Here is an 18,483-nt window from a genome sequence, read left to right as displayed (position 1 = left end):
TTACTAAAATATTTATTTTATCTCATAAAATCACCGACATAATATAAACAAATTAATGTTTTGATTGTTCTGCAATTGTTCCAACAAATATGTCTCGTGTGTGGATCATTTAACAGCTGTTTTGCAATACTGGGCTGGGCATTGGGTGTTGTTTTTGTCTAAAGTCGATTTTTGTTTGGTTTTGCGCTAAGGCATTTATGCCAATTGAAAAAGCAAAATGCATAAGGCCTACAATGTGCAGTCGATACTGAAGCAAGGCGTTCAAATTGAAGCCATTGCAGCATACGGTAAGTTACAGCCATAGATATATAAATAAAAAACAAAATATGGCTTACCTTTGTTTAAGCAGGTAATCAAGTCATCTTGGGCACCAGAAGCGGTCAGCTCATCATGTACGCGGTGGAAACGCAAACAGGCGTCGATATGCGTATGTTCAACAATAATTTTAGCAAGAAACCCATTGCCCAAATGGAGGTGGTTTCTCCGGAGAATTTGCTGTTTGTATTGACCGACAATATGATTCATGTGTGTGATATAAGCCGGATCGAGAACAATTTCGAGTTTATACATAAATCCCTAGAGACAAAAGGCTGTACGTTGTTTACCATGGATGTGGACACACGCAAATCAACAACGGGCGAAGTGGCAACGTTTATACGAATCGGTTGTGCCATAAAACGTCGATTGGTGTTTTTCTTTTGGAAAAAGGATCAGCTCGCATCGCTGCAGCTGGCCATCGAGCTCATCGATGTGCCCAAGGCAATGTGCTGGGTTAACCAGCTCGTCTGTGTTGGCTACAAAAACGAATACGTTCTATACGATGTAAGTGACATTTCCAGATATAAATATATACTGATATAAGCATAGCTTAACTCCCCTGCTAGATATCCAGCAATCCGCCAACGATGTACAAGCTCATTCTTACTTCCTCCACCATAAGCCAGGAGCCCAACATTTGCTTAATGCGTAATAACATGCTTGGCATATCGAAGGAAAACTACCTGATGCACATTGATCTCGCTCAATACAAATCCAAAGACGGCTGTGCTGACGGCGGAATGAGCAACAAGACAACGTTGACGCCTTGGACAAGTCCGCTTTTGGGCTTGGGTAATTTTCTTCTATCTTCTGCATTATATTATATGACACTAACAATATCAATCTTCACAGTTTGGGATGAGCCATTTGCTGTTGGGCGCATTAAAAATGCCGTCGAGGTGCGCAGCTTGGTGGGCAAGGACACGTTTGTGCAGTCCATGCCGGAGCTGAGGAATACCCGGTTTCTAGTTCGCTCCGATAAGGGCACCATCTTTGCCGCCGCTTCATCGGAGCTGTGGTGCATACGCCTCGTGGACATTCCAACGCAGCGCGAGGAGTTATTGCAGCAAAAGAAATTTCAGCTGGCAATCGAACTGACGGTTAGTTTGGCCTGAATATGATTCTATTATAGCTGTAGCCCATATTGCATCCATTTGCAGGAAATTTCCGACGAAAATGCCAGCGATAAAGCACAGACCGTACGCTCGATACACATGCTATATGCCAAAGAGTTGTTTACCAATAAAGAATTCGCAGCTGCCATGAAGGAATTCGAGAAAGCCGCCATCGATCCCTACGATGTGATACGCCTCTTCCCGAGTCTCGTGCCGGAACCAAAGACCACTGCAGATGCTGCAGTACCAACGTCCAGTGTACCAAAGCTGGAGGATCATGAACTAGAGAATGCGTACTTGGCGCTTATTGAGTTTCTGGCACAAGCACGTCAACGAGAGGTGGTGAAATTGCTCGATACCAAGGGCATCTCCAATTTCCTGCTTGAGATAATTGACACGACGCTGCTCAAGTGCTATCTGAAGACAAATGATGCGCTGGTTGCGCCCCTGTTGCGCCTTAACCAATGTCACCTGGAGGAGTCGGAGAAAATGCTCAAAAAAAATAACAAACTTTCCGAGCTTATTATTCTCTATAATGGCAAAGGAAAGCACAAGAAGGCTTTGACGCTTCTAAAGGAACAAGCGAACATTGAGGGATCTGTTTTGCAGGGTCTTAAACGCACCATTACCTATCTTCAGGCCCTGGGCGTTGACAATCTGCCCTTAATTTTTGAATTTGCCGACTGGGTATTAACTGAGAATCCGGAGGAAGGTCTAACAATATTCACCGATGAGCTGATCGCCGTGGAGAAGCTGCCTCGTGCCAAAGTTCTTGACTTTTTGGTGAGCAAACACAAGACTCTCGTTATACCCTACTTGGAGCATGTCATCGACGAGTGGGGTGACACCAATACACTGCGCCACAATGCACTTCTTAAGCAGTACAGCGAGCAAGTGCAGCGCCTGCTGGCTCAGCAGGCTGAGGGGTAAGTAGATATTCTGATTTTGGGGAATTGATTTCATGTATTCGCTGATTGACAGAAAAGAAACACCCGAGCTGCCGCACTTGCGCGCCAAAATGACTAAGATGCTAGTGGAATCTCAATACTATTCCCCAGATCACGTACTGGAACACTTCCCCACCACCATGCTGCTGGAGGAGCGTGCCATAATTCTGGGCCGCCTCAAAAAGCATGATAAGGTACTGGCCATATACATACAAGTGCTGGGTGATGTGGAGAAGGCCAAGGACTACGCGGAGGCAAACTATGAACAGGACAAAGAGGTGTTTAATATACTGCTCCAGATCATACTGAATCCAGTGCCTCAGCCGCCCTACGAGGGCGTGACCATGCATCCAGACTTCCTCAGACCAAACAAAGAAGTGGCATTGCACCTGCTAAATACCTATACAGTGAAAATTGACCCAACAAGGATTTTGGAAGTGAGTTGGACTTGTTTGCCGCTTTAGCCAATGACTTTTCCTATTGCAATTATCACTTTGTTTGCAGTATCTGCCGGATGATATTTACATGCATGAGTTGAAAAATTATTTTGAGACTGTGGTGCGCACCCAGATGGCCGAAAGCCACCAGCGCCAAATTATGCGCGGACTTCTGCAAGCGGAGGCGGCGCGCCTGGAGGCGGCCATCGAGCAGGAAAAGAGCAAGAGCTTTGAAATGAATGAGTCGACTGTGTGTCCGGAGTGCAAGAAGCGCTTTGCCAATCAAACTGCTTTTGTACGCTATCCGGATGGTCAAATTGTGCATCTGTCCTGCTACGACAGAGTCGTGTCGGCAACACAACAATAAACCGACTCTTTTCATATGTGATAATTTCAAAAGTAGACAAGTCTTTCTAAGTTAAGATATATATTTGTAAATGCTAAGCATAATTCGTACGAAATCAGACTGTTTCTGAATTGAAAATATGAATAGTTCTAGAATTATATAAAACACTTAAGGCAAGCGATTCACTTGCAATAAATATCTTAAGAGAATATATTAGTTTTCAAAAACATAGCTCATGTATACAAATTCAGACTTAGTTATTTGCATGAAAGTCTAACTTCTTTGTTTGTCTACAGATTTAAACAAGCATTAGCTTATTCGACGCGTATTGAATGTATCATTATACTATAATGTATGATTGTGGGTATGCCTATTGAATTTTTCCTTCGACTTTTAACTTTTTAAGGTCGGTTGGGTTTTAGTTATGGTGAATACAGTAGCCCAATCCCGCTGGCAATTCAGTCGGAGTTATATTTTGTTAACATATGATACGATAGTTCAACCCGACTGATAAATTGCAGCAAATAGACCGATCCATTCGAAGTTTCAGGCTATAAACTGAGATACTGGTTTCCAAGATGCCTTCTCGAAAGCAAACAAAATGGAATGATATGAAAATATAATGAATAAAAATAAATATATAATATAACTTGGAAATATTTACAAAAAAACGTAAAACTAAATGTAAACATTTTTAGTTCTTTCGAAAGTCGCGTAAAAGCTTATAAAAATATAATCGAGGGGAAATTTCTGCTTGATTTTATTCAAGCTAAAGCCTAATATTTCCGTTTGTTGAAGAGGAAAAGCTCAGACTTCAAATATTTTCTCAACAAATTAAAATTGTTTTGCATAAAAATAAAATAAATAACTAAAGCTAATTTATAATCATTAACTTTTACTAAGTTTTAAATTAATGGGCAAATCAACAACAGTATAAATCATTCAAAAGTTCTGGAGAAATGTACGTAAATTCGAAAATTCCCAAATCAATCTGATCTTGAGATACTGCGAGATGTAGAAAAATTACTGAATTGAAAATATTGAATACTTAAATTATTGCATATTGTACATATTTATTTCGCTATATTTACAATTGAGGCTGCGCACAGATTGTTTATGCCTCCTCACTGCCATCCATAAGACTATCGCCGTCCAGATCTAGGGAATCATTGCATATGGATAAATCAGATTCGGATGCCGCCCGGCTCAATGGACGTAACGGCAGTGAGAGCGATTGTTTGCTGTCCTCGTTGTCGTTGTCCTCCTCCAGCAGGCTAGGCGAGGCCGTGCTGCAGCCGGCGTTCAATGGCAGCTCCACGGCGGTGTTAGTTGATGCAGTGGCTGCTGTTGCTGCTGCTCCGCCGGGCAATTGCGTTTGACGAATTAGCGCCAGACGCTGTTGTGTGAGCTCCAGGTGATGTTTGCGCCATTTAATGCGACGATTTTGAAACCAGACTTTCACCTGAGCCTCCGTCAGCTTGAGCGTGTGTGCCAGATATAGACGCTCCGGACCGACCATATATTGTTGGCGCTCGAATTCCGCCTCCAGGCATTCCAGCTGTTCCGGTGTAAAAATAGTTCGCACTCGCTTATTCTTCAGCGCGCTCTTCTTCTGGGAGTCTGTCGTGGAAAATAAAACACAGGATTGACCATTTTATATTAGAGCTAACTTCAGTGCTGCCAGTTCAGCTGGTTTCTAGCTTAGTTTGGCTATGTTCTGATGTCTTCAGCCGGAAACAGCCAAAAGTATAGCTGGGTTAGCTAGTTTTTGGCATTTTACTATAATCAACTCTGTTTATTGCTAATTTGTAGCTATTTCTAACATTGAATTTAGCCATTTGACAACACTGCTTGACTTACCCGATTTGAGTTTGTCCCGTTGGAAACTGAGCGATGCCTGCTGAGCGTGATGTTGGTGGAGCTGTTGAAGGCTCTGCAATGCGGAGGGCGCGCCGCTGACGGCGGCGGCGACGACAGCGGCAGCAGCAAAATTTGCACGCTGTTGCGAGTGGGAATGCGAATGCGGATGCGGATGTTGCACTGCGGCCAGGTAGCGACTGCCGCTGCTATCACAATTAAAGTTATTTACACTTTGGCTGTTGTTGTTGTTGCTGTTGCTGCTAGTGCCATAGCTGTTGTTGTTGTTGTTGATATTGTTGTTGTTGTTATTGTTGTTGTAGAACTTGCTGTTATTGTTATCCTGGTCGAGAACATCCGCACCGCCCCCCGCTGAGTTGACGCCATTGAGCGACAGATTAATGGCATTATTATAGTCCTTGCTCTGCTGTTGCAAACCCAAAATGGCGGCTATTGTAAACGACTTGCCCACATCGAGGGAGGTATGCGCCGCGGCCGCTTCAATGAGCTGCGCGTGCGACGTCGCAGTCGCCAGCTGCTGCTGCTGCTGCTGTTCCCTCTGCTGGTTGTGTGTGTCCGCCTGTGTTTGTGTGGGTGTTGGGAGGCCAATAGGAAGTTGCTGCTGTTGTTGCTGCTGTTGCTGGTTTGAGTGCAGCTCCATTTGATACGAACTTTGACCCGCCGCCGTCACTGCAGCTGCCGCCGCTGCAGCAGCCAGCGCCGCCGAAGGCAGTGCATGATGCGGTTGCAACTGTCCATGTCCATGTCCATGTCCATGCCCGTGTGCCTGTGCTTGTGCTTGTGCGTGTGCGTGTGCGTGTGCGTGTGCTTGGGCTTGTGCAACACTGTTGGCTTGTGTGTTATGCAATGCCAGAAAGTGTGACAAGGGATTTGCGTGATATTTGGAAGGATTCTGCAACATGCTTAGTATTTGGCACAAGATGGTCACCTCCGTCTCACTTGTTGGTTAGCTGAAAAATGCAAGAGCAATGTGTTAATGTTAACTTGTCGCCGACTTGGTCAGCCGCATGGCATTCAGCTGTCAACGACTGCAGTTGCAATTGTCTCTCTGGCTCTGATTATGCCCACAATTAAGTGGCACTTGGCCAGCCGCAAGCACCTGTAATCGGAGCTGCTTGAAGCCAAGTGGAAATGCAAATGCAAATGGAAATGGAAATGCTGGCCCAAGTGCAGCCGTCGGTGGCTTTTAAACCAAGTCAAGAATCTCTAAATGCAGCTTAGTCAAACAATTGACCCGGCAATGAATGGCGGGCAGCAACAACTGGTTGGGCCAGGCAAATAAAGCAGCAAATGACCGCAGACTGCTTCACACATTCACACACACACACACGCACAGGCAGCGAAGCACACGCACACACACACACACACGCACACGCACAGGCAGAGAAACGGACACACGCACACATGCACTCACTCACACAGTGAGTGCATTCATTGCACTTAATTGCAATGCTTTTCACCTCCTCTCGTTCACGCTCTATCTATCTCACTCTCTCTCTCTCTCTCTCTCTCTCTCTCACTCTCTCTTCATGCATCTGCTGTCGCTGTCCCTGCTGGCAATTTGATAGCCTAATTGAGACTTTGTCACAGTTTGCTGCTTAATTGTTGCTGCTGTTGCTCAGGTGCGTTAAATATCCAACGGATAGCCAGACAATCTCAAATATATATAAATGTTAAGACACACACACACACGCACACACACACACGCACACACACACACACATGAGGCTAAACGTGGTCAAGTTGTGTCGCTCGCATTGAATAAATTGGGTTCATTAAGGAATATAGTACAAATAACTGTGGGTAGATGGTGCTAATCGCATTATGTCCTAGCTGTAAATTTCAACTAATTTCCCAAATAAACTCAATGGCAAGCCAAAGGTATTTGCAAATATCTCCAAGAAAATAAACAGGTGTAAATTTGTAGAAATATTGTTCTTTAATATTTCAAGCCACAAATACAGACATTTAAAAAAATATTTAAAATACGCGGTTTTGACAAACTTAGCTTTAGGTGATTTAATATATAACAAATCCAGACAAATTATAGAACTTGACTTTCATGTTCTGCCAATGAACTCAAATATAGAATGTGTGGTAATATATTCTCTATATGAACATTTTTCGATTTTTTGCGTATTTCCTCATATATCCTCAGATATAAACGTATAGCTAAGGCGTAACATTTACTATTTTGTTTAAACAATAAATAAAGAATATGTGGTAATATTTTCTCTATATGAACAACAAACTTTGATCATTGTATATTTGGTATATCCATAGATGTAGAGCGTAAAATTTAAAACTTTGTTTAAAAGTCCCTAAACTTAAAATAAATACTCGTTTACCCGGCTAAGACACAGTACTACGAACTTTTTGGTTGGGAAACTAGGGAATGTGATTAAATTTGTCAGGTGAATACGAACTTTTTTAAAGATCAACAGAGAGAGAGAGAGAGAGAGAGAGAGAGAGTGTAAATTTATCCGACACTGCGGATAACTCTACTTAGCTTTAATTGGCATCGGGTATATAGAGAGAGAAAGAGAGAGAGAGAGAGAGAGAGTGAGAAAGAGAAAGAGAGAGAGAGAGAGTGTAAATTTATCCGACACTGCGAATAACTCTACTTAGCTTTAATTGGCATCGGGTATATAGAGAGAGAGAAAGAGAGAGAGAGAGAGAGAGAGAGTGAGAAAGAGAAAGAGAGAGAGAGAGAGTGTAAATTTATCCGACACTGCGAATAACTCTACTTAGCTTCAGTTGGTATCGGGTATATAGAGAGAGAAAGAGAGAGAGAGAGAGAGAGAGAGAGAGAGAGAAAGAGAGTGTAAATTTATCGGACACTGCGGATAACTCTACTTAGCTTCAATTGGTATCGGGTATATAGAGAGAGAAAGAGAGAGAGAAAGAGAAAGAGAGAGAGTGTAAATTTACCCGACACTGCGAATAACTCTACTTAGCTTCAATTGGCATCGGGTATATTCGACTGCAAAATTCTAGCTTTTACAATAGAGCACATTTCTAACATATTCCATTCCAGTGCCTCAGATTCAAAATCGAACTCTCCTTTAGACTTTTTTTTCACAATTAAAACTCTTTTGGACATATTAAGTCAAACTATTATGAATCCAAGGCCAAACCCATTTGCCCTCTATAAGGCGGACACTTCATTTGGGCGAACAGGAATCTCCAGACGGTCACTGTCCGCCTAAGAGAGTTTTCACACTATATACTTTCTAGAGTCGAAAACTCCAATATCCATTTGGCATATTTTTAATGCGATCTATTTACCTTCGTCACATTTTGTCGCACTTAACTATTATTGAAGGGCTACTGAACCTAGTCTTATAACATATGTACGTAAATCCCCTTTGGATGAGATCCAATCCGAGAGATTATACCAATAGATGCTTAGGTAGAACGTATAAAGGGACATGTCTACATTGTAGTTTCCGAAAACATGTTATTCTTGAACAAGTGAAGGTGCTCTAGTCGGGATATACCTTGTTATAAACAATATATATTGTCTTTGCCTGAAACTTGTTCTACCAAAGCAAGAATCAGCTTAAAATATTACCTTTTTGATTGACTAAACCCTCAAATTTATATAAAATACTGTTTCTGCTTGCCGGGTTCGAACTCGCACCCGTTTCACGACTTAAAGCTAAACTATTATTATTTGATTATATTCACAATTCTAGTTATAGAATGCGATAAGGAACACACTGCACATGCATTTATATGATCTTATACTAACCCATCTTGAAATTTTCTTGAGTTTATCTTATTATGCCACGGATTATTCATTTATTCCAATTTGAATTTTATGAATTCTTTTGATCTTTCTGGAAAGGATATCTGTGATTACTATACTATCAAATTATGAGAACTAAGAACTTTAAATTAAAGAACCTATTTTAAAGATGTTAAGATATGCTCTTTTTTATATACGAATGAACGGATATGGCTAGAGATAAGTTAAGATAAGATAAGTTCTTATGGTAATGAACTATATACAGAAATTGGAATTTGTTATTGCGTTGATTTGAATCACTTTTAATGATATTTTCCTTTAGAATTTGCTATCAGACTTGTATTAGATTTATTATCTTAACAGAATCTACATCTCATTCAAAAATAATTCGGGAAACACAGAGAGAACAAACCAATACTTCGGCTTAGTTTTAGCCAAAAATAGTGCCCAAATAACAATAAAAAATTCTGCATTTTCTTCGTTTAAATAATTGTTCAAGAAATTGCCCTAAAATTACTGGCTATACGACCCAAATTCCCAGTTAAATTTATGTTTAAAAAGCTTAATTTCCCACTTTTTCTGATAATAATGGGGAATATTGGGAAACAAACCTTTAAGTGCTTTTAGGTTAGTTTTTTTTAACCGTTATCCAAAATTAGGGAACCGTTAGTGCCTTTAATGTTATATAGTTTTCTTATCAAAGTTTCATTTTGTTATCATTTGTTGCATATTTTTCACTTTTCCACACTCTGAACTCAAAGTCTCAATTGGCCGACGGGAAAAACTGGTGCCTACTATTGCGCGCGTTTCGACAATTACAATTGAAGTCGTGGAAAATTGGGAAAATTGTCGGGCAATCTGCGGAAAATGTGCGCCACATCGAAGGCCGCATGCGAACGGAAGCGTGTTGCAAGCTCAACTGAATTCAAAAATTTGCTGGCCATACAATTTTTACATTATCTGCTGCAGCAGGACGTCGGCGTCGACGTCGACTTCGGCGACAGCAGCGCAGCTTTGCGCTGCATGAATGTGTGTGCGTGTCTCTGCCTGTGTGTGTGTGTGTGTGTGTGTGCTTTGTGGCTGTGATTTTTCTCATGTACGTGTGGGCTGCGGCTCTCAACCCGCTTGTTGCTGCCTTTTTCCGGGACTTACAGAAGCAGCAGCAGCAGCAGCAGGAAGGGTCGCAACATCATCATCATTCAGATTGTCAGGAGCAACCACCAGCAGTTACATAAAAACTCAACCACCCACCACCCACCCAACCACCAACCCGTCCACCTATCGCATCCATCCATCCTTCCTTCCGCCTGCACTGCCCTGCCCTGGACAGCTCTTCTCATAAGCGAGTGTATGAAAAGTTATTGAAATTATGAAATAAATGGATAATTGGCTGCTTGCCGGCTGAGTGGGCGGAATGGGCGGCTGGGCGGCTGGGCGGCTGGGCGAGTGGGCGTTGCCAGAAGTGGGAAAACAATATGGCGCCGCAGTATTAATAATAGGCGATGATTAAGGAGCGCAGCGAGCGCTAAGATAAACGCCATTAGAGCTCGTAATTAATTAGGCAATAAGCGAACACGTCATTTTACGAAGCAAACCTAAAAGGATGTATATAAAAGCTCGGCTGGGACATGTTGCCAAGGCCTGGATTCAAGCACTCTAAAGTAATCCAAGAGTAAAAAGTCAAAGTAATGCAATTCTTCATATCAATAATATTTATTTGAGTTAAATTTCTTTAAAATTATAAAACATAAAATTATATAATTTAAAAATCATCTTATGCCAGTTATAATATTCGAATTCCATGTGAAGCCTGGATTCAAGATCTCAAAAGTAATCCAAGAGTAAAACTTGGTTATATAAATATATTATTTTGACTTAAATATCTTAAAAGATATCAAAAAGTATATTTTATAATTTAAAAATTATCTAATGCCAGTTTAAATATTCGAATTCTATTAGAGCTAAATGCATTCGTATAAAAAGTAATATAAGAGTGAATTTTTTTCCGCGAGCTGTTCTATAGATAATTTAAATTCAGTCAAACAAAAAATTCTTTTTGATTTGTATACTAAATTTAATCTTATTTTTAAGATAACCTTACACACATCTGCAAATAATCAAAAAGTCTATTCAATTTCTGGTCAGAATATCTGGACAGCTAGAATAAATGTTGGCTGCAAATTTGAAAGCAAAGTTTTAAATTTACTAGCTGATAAACTACACAAAATGCCAACGATCATTACCAGCACAAAAAGCCCAATTAGCGCCCATCAAAGTGAATCAATGCAAAAGGATAGGAAAAGAAAAATGGAATACCAAGTGCCTGGCTGCCCGCCTGGTCGCTCGGTCGAACGGACGTGGAGAGCATGCATGTGCGCCCATCTTTAAATCCCCGCCACGAGATACAAATTTTAAATCAAAGCCTGGAATTTCGCTCTCGCTCTCTCTCTCCGTCTCTCTCTCTCTCTCTCTTGCTCAGCTTCCGCTGCTCAAGCTGAGGCCCAGGCCGAGGCGACACGTTTGTCGTTTCAATCATCATTAGTGCTAATGTACCCACAAGAATTGGGCAGCCACTTGGCAGGGTGCGGGCAATGGCTGCCCGCGCGGCAGAGAAAGAGCAAATTGGGCATGCGGCAGCGAGAGCGAGAGAGTGCAGCACACTTAGACACAAGTATATATACACAAGCTCGATGAGCGTGTGTGTGTGTGTGTGTGCGTGAGGCTAGTAAATGGCAAGCGTATATACATACATATACATATATTTCATTATCTCAAAATTTGTTTATTTACCGCAATTTTAATATTTTTTGCATTGTTTGTGTCATGAGAATTAAGGGTAAAAAAAATTCCACACGTTACAAGTGGTCCATGTATTTATGTGAGTGTGCATGTGCGTGTGTACGTCTGTGTCGGTGTGTGTGCGTATTGCTTCTGCGCATGTGTCCGTGCATCTGTATGAAGCGAGTTGGAACGAGGCAGCGTCGCAGTCGCCGTCGCTGTCGCCGTTGGCGTCGCTGCCGCCGCCATTGTTGTTTTGCCTTTTGATAAACTTCGCCGTTGGCGGAGGCGGCTCATCATAATGATGATAATAATGCAATTCTTGTTGCTGTTATCTTGGCCTGGCCGTAATATTTATTTATTTGCAAATAAAAATATATAATATAAAAGTGAAAGAAACACAACCAAAACCAACTCTTGGGCATGCAAAAACTTTTTTCATTATGAATTATAACGTAAAGCCCATGAACATGAAGCCAGTGTAGAAAACGGAAGAAATTGGCAAAGTAAAGCCAAATTAAATTACCGTTATAATGCACAGGAGTGTACTGCGGGTTTCATTAGAAGGTTGGAAGATAAACAAAAAACGTTGCCTACTTATCAGGGCGGATGTTGTAGCGAAGAAATCTAAAAAATGTGTTTCCTTCTTTTCGTTTCTTAAATACATATATACATAGATTGCAAAATCCATTTTTGTTTATATATTCATAATAAAAGGTTATTGAAGGGCTTTTAGACATTTTTTCTGAGTCAACTGCCGAATCGTTCGTACAAATTAGATGCTTTTAGTTCAAGTCTCTTACCACTAAACATGTGTGCGCAGTTTGGGCATAGTTTCATTCGCTTATACACCTTTAATTTTTATGCCCAAAGGCCTACTGCCTGAGCTTCAAAGAAGGCGCCGCATTTCTCAGAAATATTTTTATTATTATTGAGCTGCACTACGTTATTGCATGCCGCAACACACACACACACACACACACACACACCGATATTAGATGTTGCCAGTAGCTACAAACACATACACACAGACGCAAGCTCACACACACACACACACACACGCAAGCACAGCCTGCCTGCCTGCTGGCTTCCTCTTACTCTCGCATGTTCTCTCTTACTCTCGCTTTTGTGACTACGCTTAATTTGATTAGCCTCGCAATGTGCAAGCGAGATAGCAATAGTAATTTGCCAGCCAAACATCATTATGAGCTTAGTAAAGCGCCCGTTGCCGGCGTCGACAACAAAATGGACTCAAAAATTTGAGCGCAGCAAAACATTTGCGGCATGTTTTTAATAATGTTGTTTATAATGTCGATTCTTTTGCTCTCTTTTTAACGTATTTTCGTGCTCTTGTTGTTGTTGTTCTGTTTTTTGTATAGAATTCCTTTTATGGCTTTTGGGTGCACGGGCTGGCAAACAAATGCCATTAAATCTGGTTTATTTCGGCCGTTTTCAGTTGTGAAAGCCTTTTGTGCGTTTTATGCGCGCATTTTTCAATAAATGCCTAGCCCCGGTGAAAATTAATTAGAAACTCATCGGGCACTCAAAAATCAAAACCCATAATGAGTGCAATTTACAAATTTCTCGATTCGACCATTCGCCATTCGCCATACGCCGGGCCACTTCACAAAATCAAAACACATAAAGCAGCTACTAAGCGGCCATTTTGAGTTTTTAATTAAATCGTGTTTACCAGCACTGTTATTACCGTTATTGCTGTTGTTGTTGCTGCTGTTGCTGGCGGTCATAGCCAGCACTCCAATTTGGAACTGTCGAAATGAGTTTTTGGTGCCTTTTGGCCACTCGAAAATGTTGCGTTCATACCAAAAAATTAATTTTAGCCAAATAAGCAAATGGCAAATGTTGTTGTTGTTTTACCGTTAGCCGCTGTAATTAGAAATTTATTTGGTTTTCGCCCACTAATAATAACCGAGTTTTTAATTGCATATTGCTCTGAACATTTAATTAAAATTTTCCAGTGCCTTTCATGGCGCAGCCTCAGCTTCGGTATCTATTTGCAACAAAATTGATTAATTATTGAAATTATGACTATTCAGAGATAAGCCACATATGTTTGATAGCTATGTATGGATATATGTCTATATGTTGCATATGCAGACTAAAATTCAAAGATTTGGCTTCTCTCCACATTATTTCGCACTTTAAATTATTTAAAATAATCGGAAGTTTTTAAAATATAATATAAAACAAGTAAGAGGTTCTAGTCGGTAGCTACCGACTTGGCGATACCCTGAACCCTCTGCTTCCAACATCAAATGCATATATATATTCTATTTTAGAAGAGGGTATAATTTTTACATGAATTTTGCCAGTTTTTGATGCCAAATTGATTAAGAGGTCAAACCATGAACAAAAAGCCAAACCTTATGAAAATCGGATGAGATTCGACCGAGATATGGGGCTGGGAAATTTTGTCCTATGTCTAGTTAGGATATTTGACGGTACAATTTTTATATATCTCGGATGAGATTTGACCGAGACAGACGGGCGGACAGACAAACAGGCAGACGGACATGGCTAGATCGACTGGGCTATTGGTGTTGATCAAGAATACATATACTTTATGGGATCGGAGATGCTTCCTTCTGCCTGTTACATACATTATACCCTTATACCCATTTTTAATGGGTTCAGGGTATAATAAAAATCATCGAAAGAGTTTCGATTTTCGCACCGACCTCGATTTTGAAAAAAAAGTGATGATTTGAAAGGTCATATCTCGTTGTCCGCGCGGAGTTGTGTCGTTTTGGAACGTCATATCTCCGCTGGAGTTATGTCGTTTTGGAACGTCATATCTCCAAGCGGAGTTATGTCGTTTTGGAACGTCATATCTCCAAGCGGAGTTATGTCGTTTTGGAACGTCATATCTCCAAGCGGAGTTATGTCGTTTTGGAACGTCATATCTCCAAGCGGAGTTATGTCGTTTTGGAACGTCATATCTCCACTGGAGTTATGTCGTTTTGGAACGTCATATCTCCAAGCGCAGTTATGTCGTTTTGGAACGTCATATCTCCGCGCGGAGCTATTACCCGAGAGCTATTACCCGGGGTAGGTTTGAATATCAAAACTTTTTTGAATATTTTTTTGAAAATCTCGGGTAAATATAATCTGATTTTAAAATATTATACCTTTTTGAATTTGTACGGATCCCTACTATCATACGGCATTCAAACAAATTAAAAATTGATGGGTTGACATGGGTTCTTCACCAAAAAACGTTTCGTTTGTAAAATCAACCTTTTTTGATCATTTTTTTAGACTATCTCGGCCAAATAATCTCAGATTTTGAAATTTTATTCTATTTTTAACTCGTAAGGATCAGTACTATCGATTGGCATCAGAAAAATAAAAGTCTAAATTTTGAGCCAAATCGGCCAAAAAGCAAGGGGTTACATCACGTTTTTTTCCAAAATCGGGGTAGGTTCGAATATCTCAACTTGTTTGACGATTTTTTTGAAAATCTCGGGTAAATATAATCTCATTTTAAAATGTTATACCTTTTTGAATGCGTACGGATCCCTACTATCATATGGATTTCATTAAAAAAAGTTTCGCTTGCAAAGTCCACCTTTTTTTGGAGTATCTCAAGTGAGATTCATTAAATTATGCTAAACGAAGTACCGTCCCAATCGAGCTCTCTCCACTGGATTTATTCAAGCCATATAAATAGGTAGCTTTATCTAAATCAATATACTTACCTTGCATACCCAAGCCATTTGCATGACATAATATTAAACAAGAAAGAGGTTCTAGTCGGGAGCTCCCGACAAGGGGATACCCTGAACCCTCTTCTTCCAACATCTATATGTCAAGTTTGGTGACTCTAGCTCTTATTATTTACCAAAATTGACCAAAAAACAGGATATCGATATCGATTTTGATCGATTGCTTGAAAACGATGTAAGCTATCGATTATCGGAAACAAACTCGATCTGCGCGGGAGCTAGGAGCATCTACATCTAAAATTTCAGTCTCTAGCTCTTATAGGTTCTGAGATCCTTGCGTTCATACATACGGACGGACGGACGGACGGACAGACAGATGGACATGGCTAGATCGACTCGGCTATTGATGCTGATCAAGAATATATATACTTTATGGGGTCGGAGAAGCTTCCTTCTGCCTGTTACATACATTTGGCTTTCGCACAAATACAATATACCCTTGTACCCATTTTTGATGGGTTCAGGGCATACAAATTTGGCATCAAACTAGATGTAAGTAAATGTTATAAGGTTGTAGTTTATCTGACCAATTGTCAAGTTTCTCTCGTGCAACAAATATCTTTGAAAATGAGTTCAAAACTAGCCGGAAAGGCAGCAAAAAAAGTTACAGACACGTGTTTTCCACAAATTTTCCACAATTACGGGTGAATTTACCGAATTTACCATTAGTAAGTTCCTCAGTCAATCAGTCAATCAGTTATTCAATCAGTCAGTCAGATATATAGTATAATATACGTATAATATAATATAATCAACAAGGAGGCCATTTTAAAAGGACACCTTTTTCGCCTTGACACAGGCCCAACAGGCACACACACTCCTACAGACGGATGGAAGCATTCCGCATCCGGGTATAGCTGCGCCTCGTTGTCGACTCGAGAAAAAAAACACCCTTGTAATCGCGGCGCATTTGCTTCGCTTCTGTTCGTTCATAAAGCGTTGGAAATTATGGAAATTAATTGAAATTCCAAACATGCCGTTTGCTCTTTTGGCCAAACCAACAAATTAGCATCATTATCCCAGTGCGGTAATGCCCCTCGCCTCCCCCCGCCGCCATCACTTCAACCAAATCCTCAAGGCGTAAATGAGGCCCTTTGAGCTTGCCTAATTTTAGGCGCTGCAGATTCTCTCTCTCTCTCTCTCTCTCTCTCTCGGTGTGTACACTTGTGTGTCTGTATGTGTGCAAATGTGTGCCTGCCATAAACAGCTTTGTATTGCCGTTTAATTAAGCCTATTAATTACATGCTGCATTAATTTTAAAATCAGACGAAAAGCACACGAACTGATTGACTGCCTGCGAGCATGAATTGAGCATATAGTAAACATATTTTTGAGCAAAACAGCAACAACAGAGACAACAAGGCACGACCTCAGCGTCATCAGCAGCAAAAAAGTCATATTAAAAATCATTCGCTTGTGAAGATCAAAAGCATTCTTTTTCACCGAAATGCCATGCAGAATGAGGGTTGGGCTGTCTGCCTGCCAGGGTTGCGTAGTTTAGCTGGCCGCCCTGCTTGCCAGACCGCCTCGCTCAAGCATTCAAGCAACAGAGCAGGGCACACGCACACACACACACACACACGCACATATATATATACATGCACAGAAAGTCTGCCTACCTATATACATATACACGGAGATGCCAACACGCTTTAATCTTTTTATGCGCTTACTTCTTGCTCGCCGCTTTTGTCTCTGTGTGTGTGTGTGTGTCTGTATTTATTTATGGTTTTTCGCGTTCAACCACCAAAGTAAAAACATATTGTATGCTCTGTGTGTGTGTGTGTGCACATTTATTAAATATTATTGCTCTTATTTTGTGATATACTTGGCATTTTTTATTGCCCCGAGACAAGGTTGTGTTTGTAGTGGTTGCTGGTGTATATAAGTGCCAGTTACTGGTTATTGTTATTGCTTTTGTTGTTGTTGTCATTTTCGTTGTTGTTGTTGTTGTCGTTCTGCACACACACTGGCAACGCTTATTAATTTTAATGCCCAGGCCATGAATAACGCTTAATCAATAAGTCACATGCGCCGCCATTTTTTTTTTCTGTGTGGGCGTAACTATTTGCTTCTTCACGAACTTCTTTCTTTTTTTTGTGGAACTTATCAGATACGTTATTATTTGAAATGAAATGAAATAAAATCAAGAATTATAGAACCATTTTTAATCAAAAGTTCTCTTTTATGGTAAAATTTCAAGCTAATTACAACAGCGAATTTCTTGAAGCCAGATTTAGCTGCTTTAAAGATTTGATAGCTTATAAAATGTAATAAATAAAAAAAAAGCCAATTCTTGGTAGTATATTTGGTTGTTTAAAATTCAAATTAATATTTTTTGGTTGCATTAAATTAATAAATTTAAAAACTTATTTGATATAATTGAGGTTACAAAATTAAAGCTAAATAAAAGAAATAAATTTAAAGAAATTGTAATATTCCCTCTGAGAATTGAAGCGAATACAATAAAAGTTTAGTTAGATTCATCAATTGGCATGAGATTTGCCTGAATCAATCAGTTTATATTGAATAGAAAATATAAAGAAAATAATATATAAGCGGATGCACTCAAGAGCAAAAGCTTGTCTTTTTCATATAGTTGATTATTTTTCTTCAATGTTAAATCAATTTTTCATAGAATTTAAAGTAGATATAAATATAGATTAGATGAAAGGGCGTCATGCGTTTCTCAACCTAGAGCTGAGCTTGAACTTATTTAAATATATAAACATGGAATTAGTTAAGGAATTCGTCAGATATTTTTCACATTGTCAATGAGTAATACAAAATGGCAATTGTTAATAAAAGACAAACAAATTGCGTCACGCGTCAATCGCGCGGCATTATCGGCTACTTAAATCTATGTCGGACTATAAGGCCTGGTACCGTTATTAGATGCGCGTAATTGCCGTTTTACAGCCGTCGGAGGGGTTGACAAAAAACAACGAAAAAATTTCAATAACAAGAAAAATAATCATTTGTTTCTTCATAAGAGCGGGAAACATTTTGATTGGCAAGCAAACACGTGTTCGCAGCTCAACGCCCGCCGTAATCGTGAGTGCCGGCGTCTGTCCGGGCCAAAAACAAATTAAGTCACCCTTTTATTACGGCATTTAATTTGAGCGTAATATTGTCAACGTTCTTGATAAATGGTCGCAGCAAATCCA

At 40.2% G+C, this 18,483-nt stretch overlaps 2 protein-coding genes across 2 annotated transcripts; one reads left to right on the top strand and one right to left on the bottom strand.

The window, feature by feature from the left end:
- Positions 1-187: 187 nt before the first annotated feature.
- LOC115764784 (vam6/Vps39-like protein) lies at positions 188-3,461 on the top strand. The gene is made up of 7 exons (XM_030708024.1): positions 188-287; positions 350-822; positions 885-1,110; positions 1,171-1,418; positions 1,479-2,359; positions 2,415-2,817; positions 2,885-3,461. The coding sequence occupies exons 1-7, from the start codon at positions 218-220 to the stop codon at positions 3,182-3,184; spliced, it is 2,601 nt and encodes an 866-aa protein (XP_030563884.1). The 5' UTR covers positions 188-217; the 3' UTR covers positions 3,185-3,461.
- Positions 3,462-4,243: 782 nt separating this feature from the next.
- Positions 4,244-8,856, bottom strand: LOC115764826 (GATA zinc finger domain-containing protein 10). The gene is made up of 3 exons (XM_030708075.1): positions 8,796-8,856; positions 5,024-5,991; positions 4,244-4,783 (listed from the first exon to the last, which is right to left on the bottom strand). The coding sequence occupies exons 2-3, from the start codon at positions 5,940-5,942 to the stop codon at positions 4,278-4,280; spliced, it is 1,425 nt and encodes a 474-aa protein (XP_030563935.1). The 5' UTR covers positions 5,943-5,991; positions 8,796-8,856; the 3' UTR covers positions 4,244-4,277.
- Between the last annotated feature and the right edge of the window lie 9,627 nt (positions 8,857-18,483).

This window comes from Drosophila novamexicana, unplaced genomic scaffold (assembly GCF_003285875.2).
Source record: "Drosophila novamexicana strain 15010-1031.04,08,12 unplaced genomic scaffold, DnovRS2.1 tig00000870-arrow-arrow-pilon, whole genome shotgun sequence".
NCBI lineage: Eukaryota > Metazoa > Arthropoda > Insecta > Diptera > Drosophilidae > Drosophila > Drosophila novamexicana.
The sequence above is the reverse complement of the archived record's forward strand: the minus strand, read 5'-3'. Positions and strand labels throughout refer to the sequence as shown.

Bases quoted from the DNA above. Each gene is read 5' to 3' on its own strand.
- LOC115764826 (XM_030708075.1), bottom strand. From the start codon at position 5,942: ATGTTGCAGAATCCTTCCAAATATCACGCAAATCCCTTGTCACACTTT. The intron at 4,784-5,023 runs GTAAGTCAAGCA...TTTCCACGACAG, and splicing joins ACGGGACAAACTCAAATCGG to ACTCCCAGAAGAAGAGCGCG.
- LOC115764784 (XM_030708024.1), top strand. From the start codon at position 218: ATGCATAAGGCCTACAATGTGCAGTCGATACTGAAGCAAGGCGTTCAA. The intron at 823-884 runs GTAAGTGACATT...CTCCCCTGCTAG, and splicing joins ACGAATACGTTCTATACGAT to ATATCCAGCAATCCGCCAAC. The intron at 2,818-2,884 runs GTGAGTTGGACT...CTTTGTTTGCAG, and splicing joins ACCCAACAAGGATTTTGGAA to TATCTGCCGGATGATATTTA.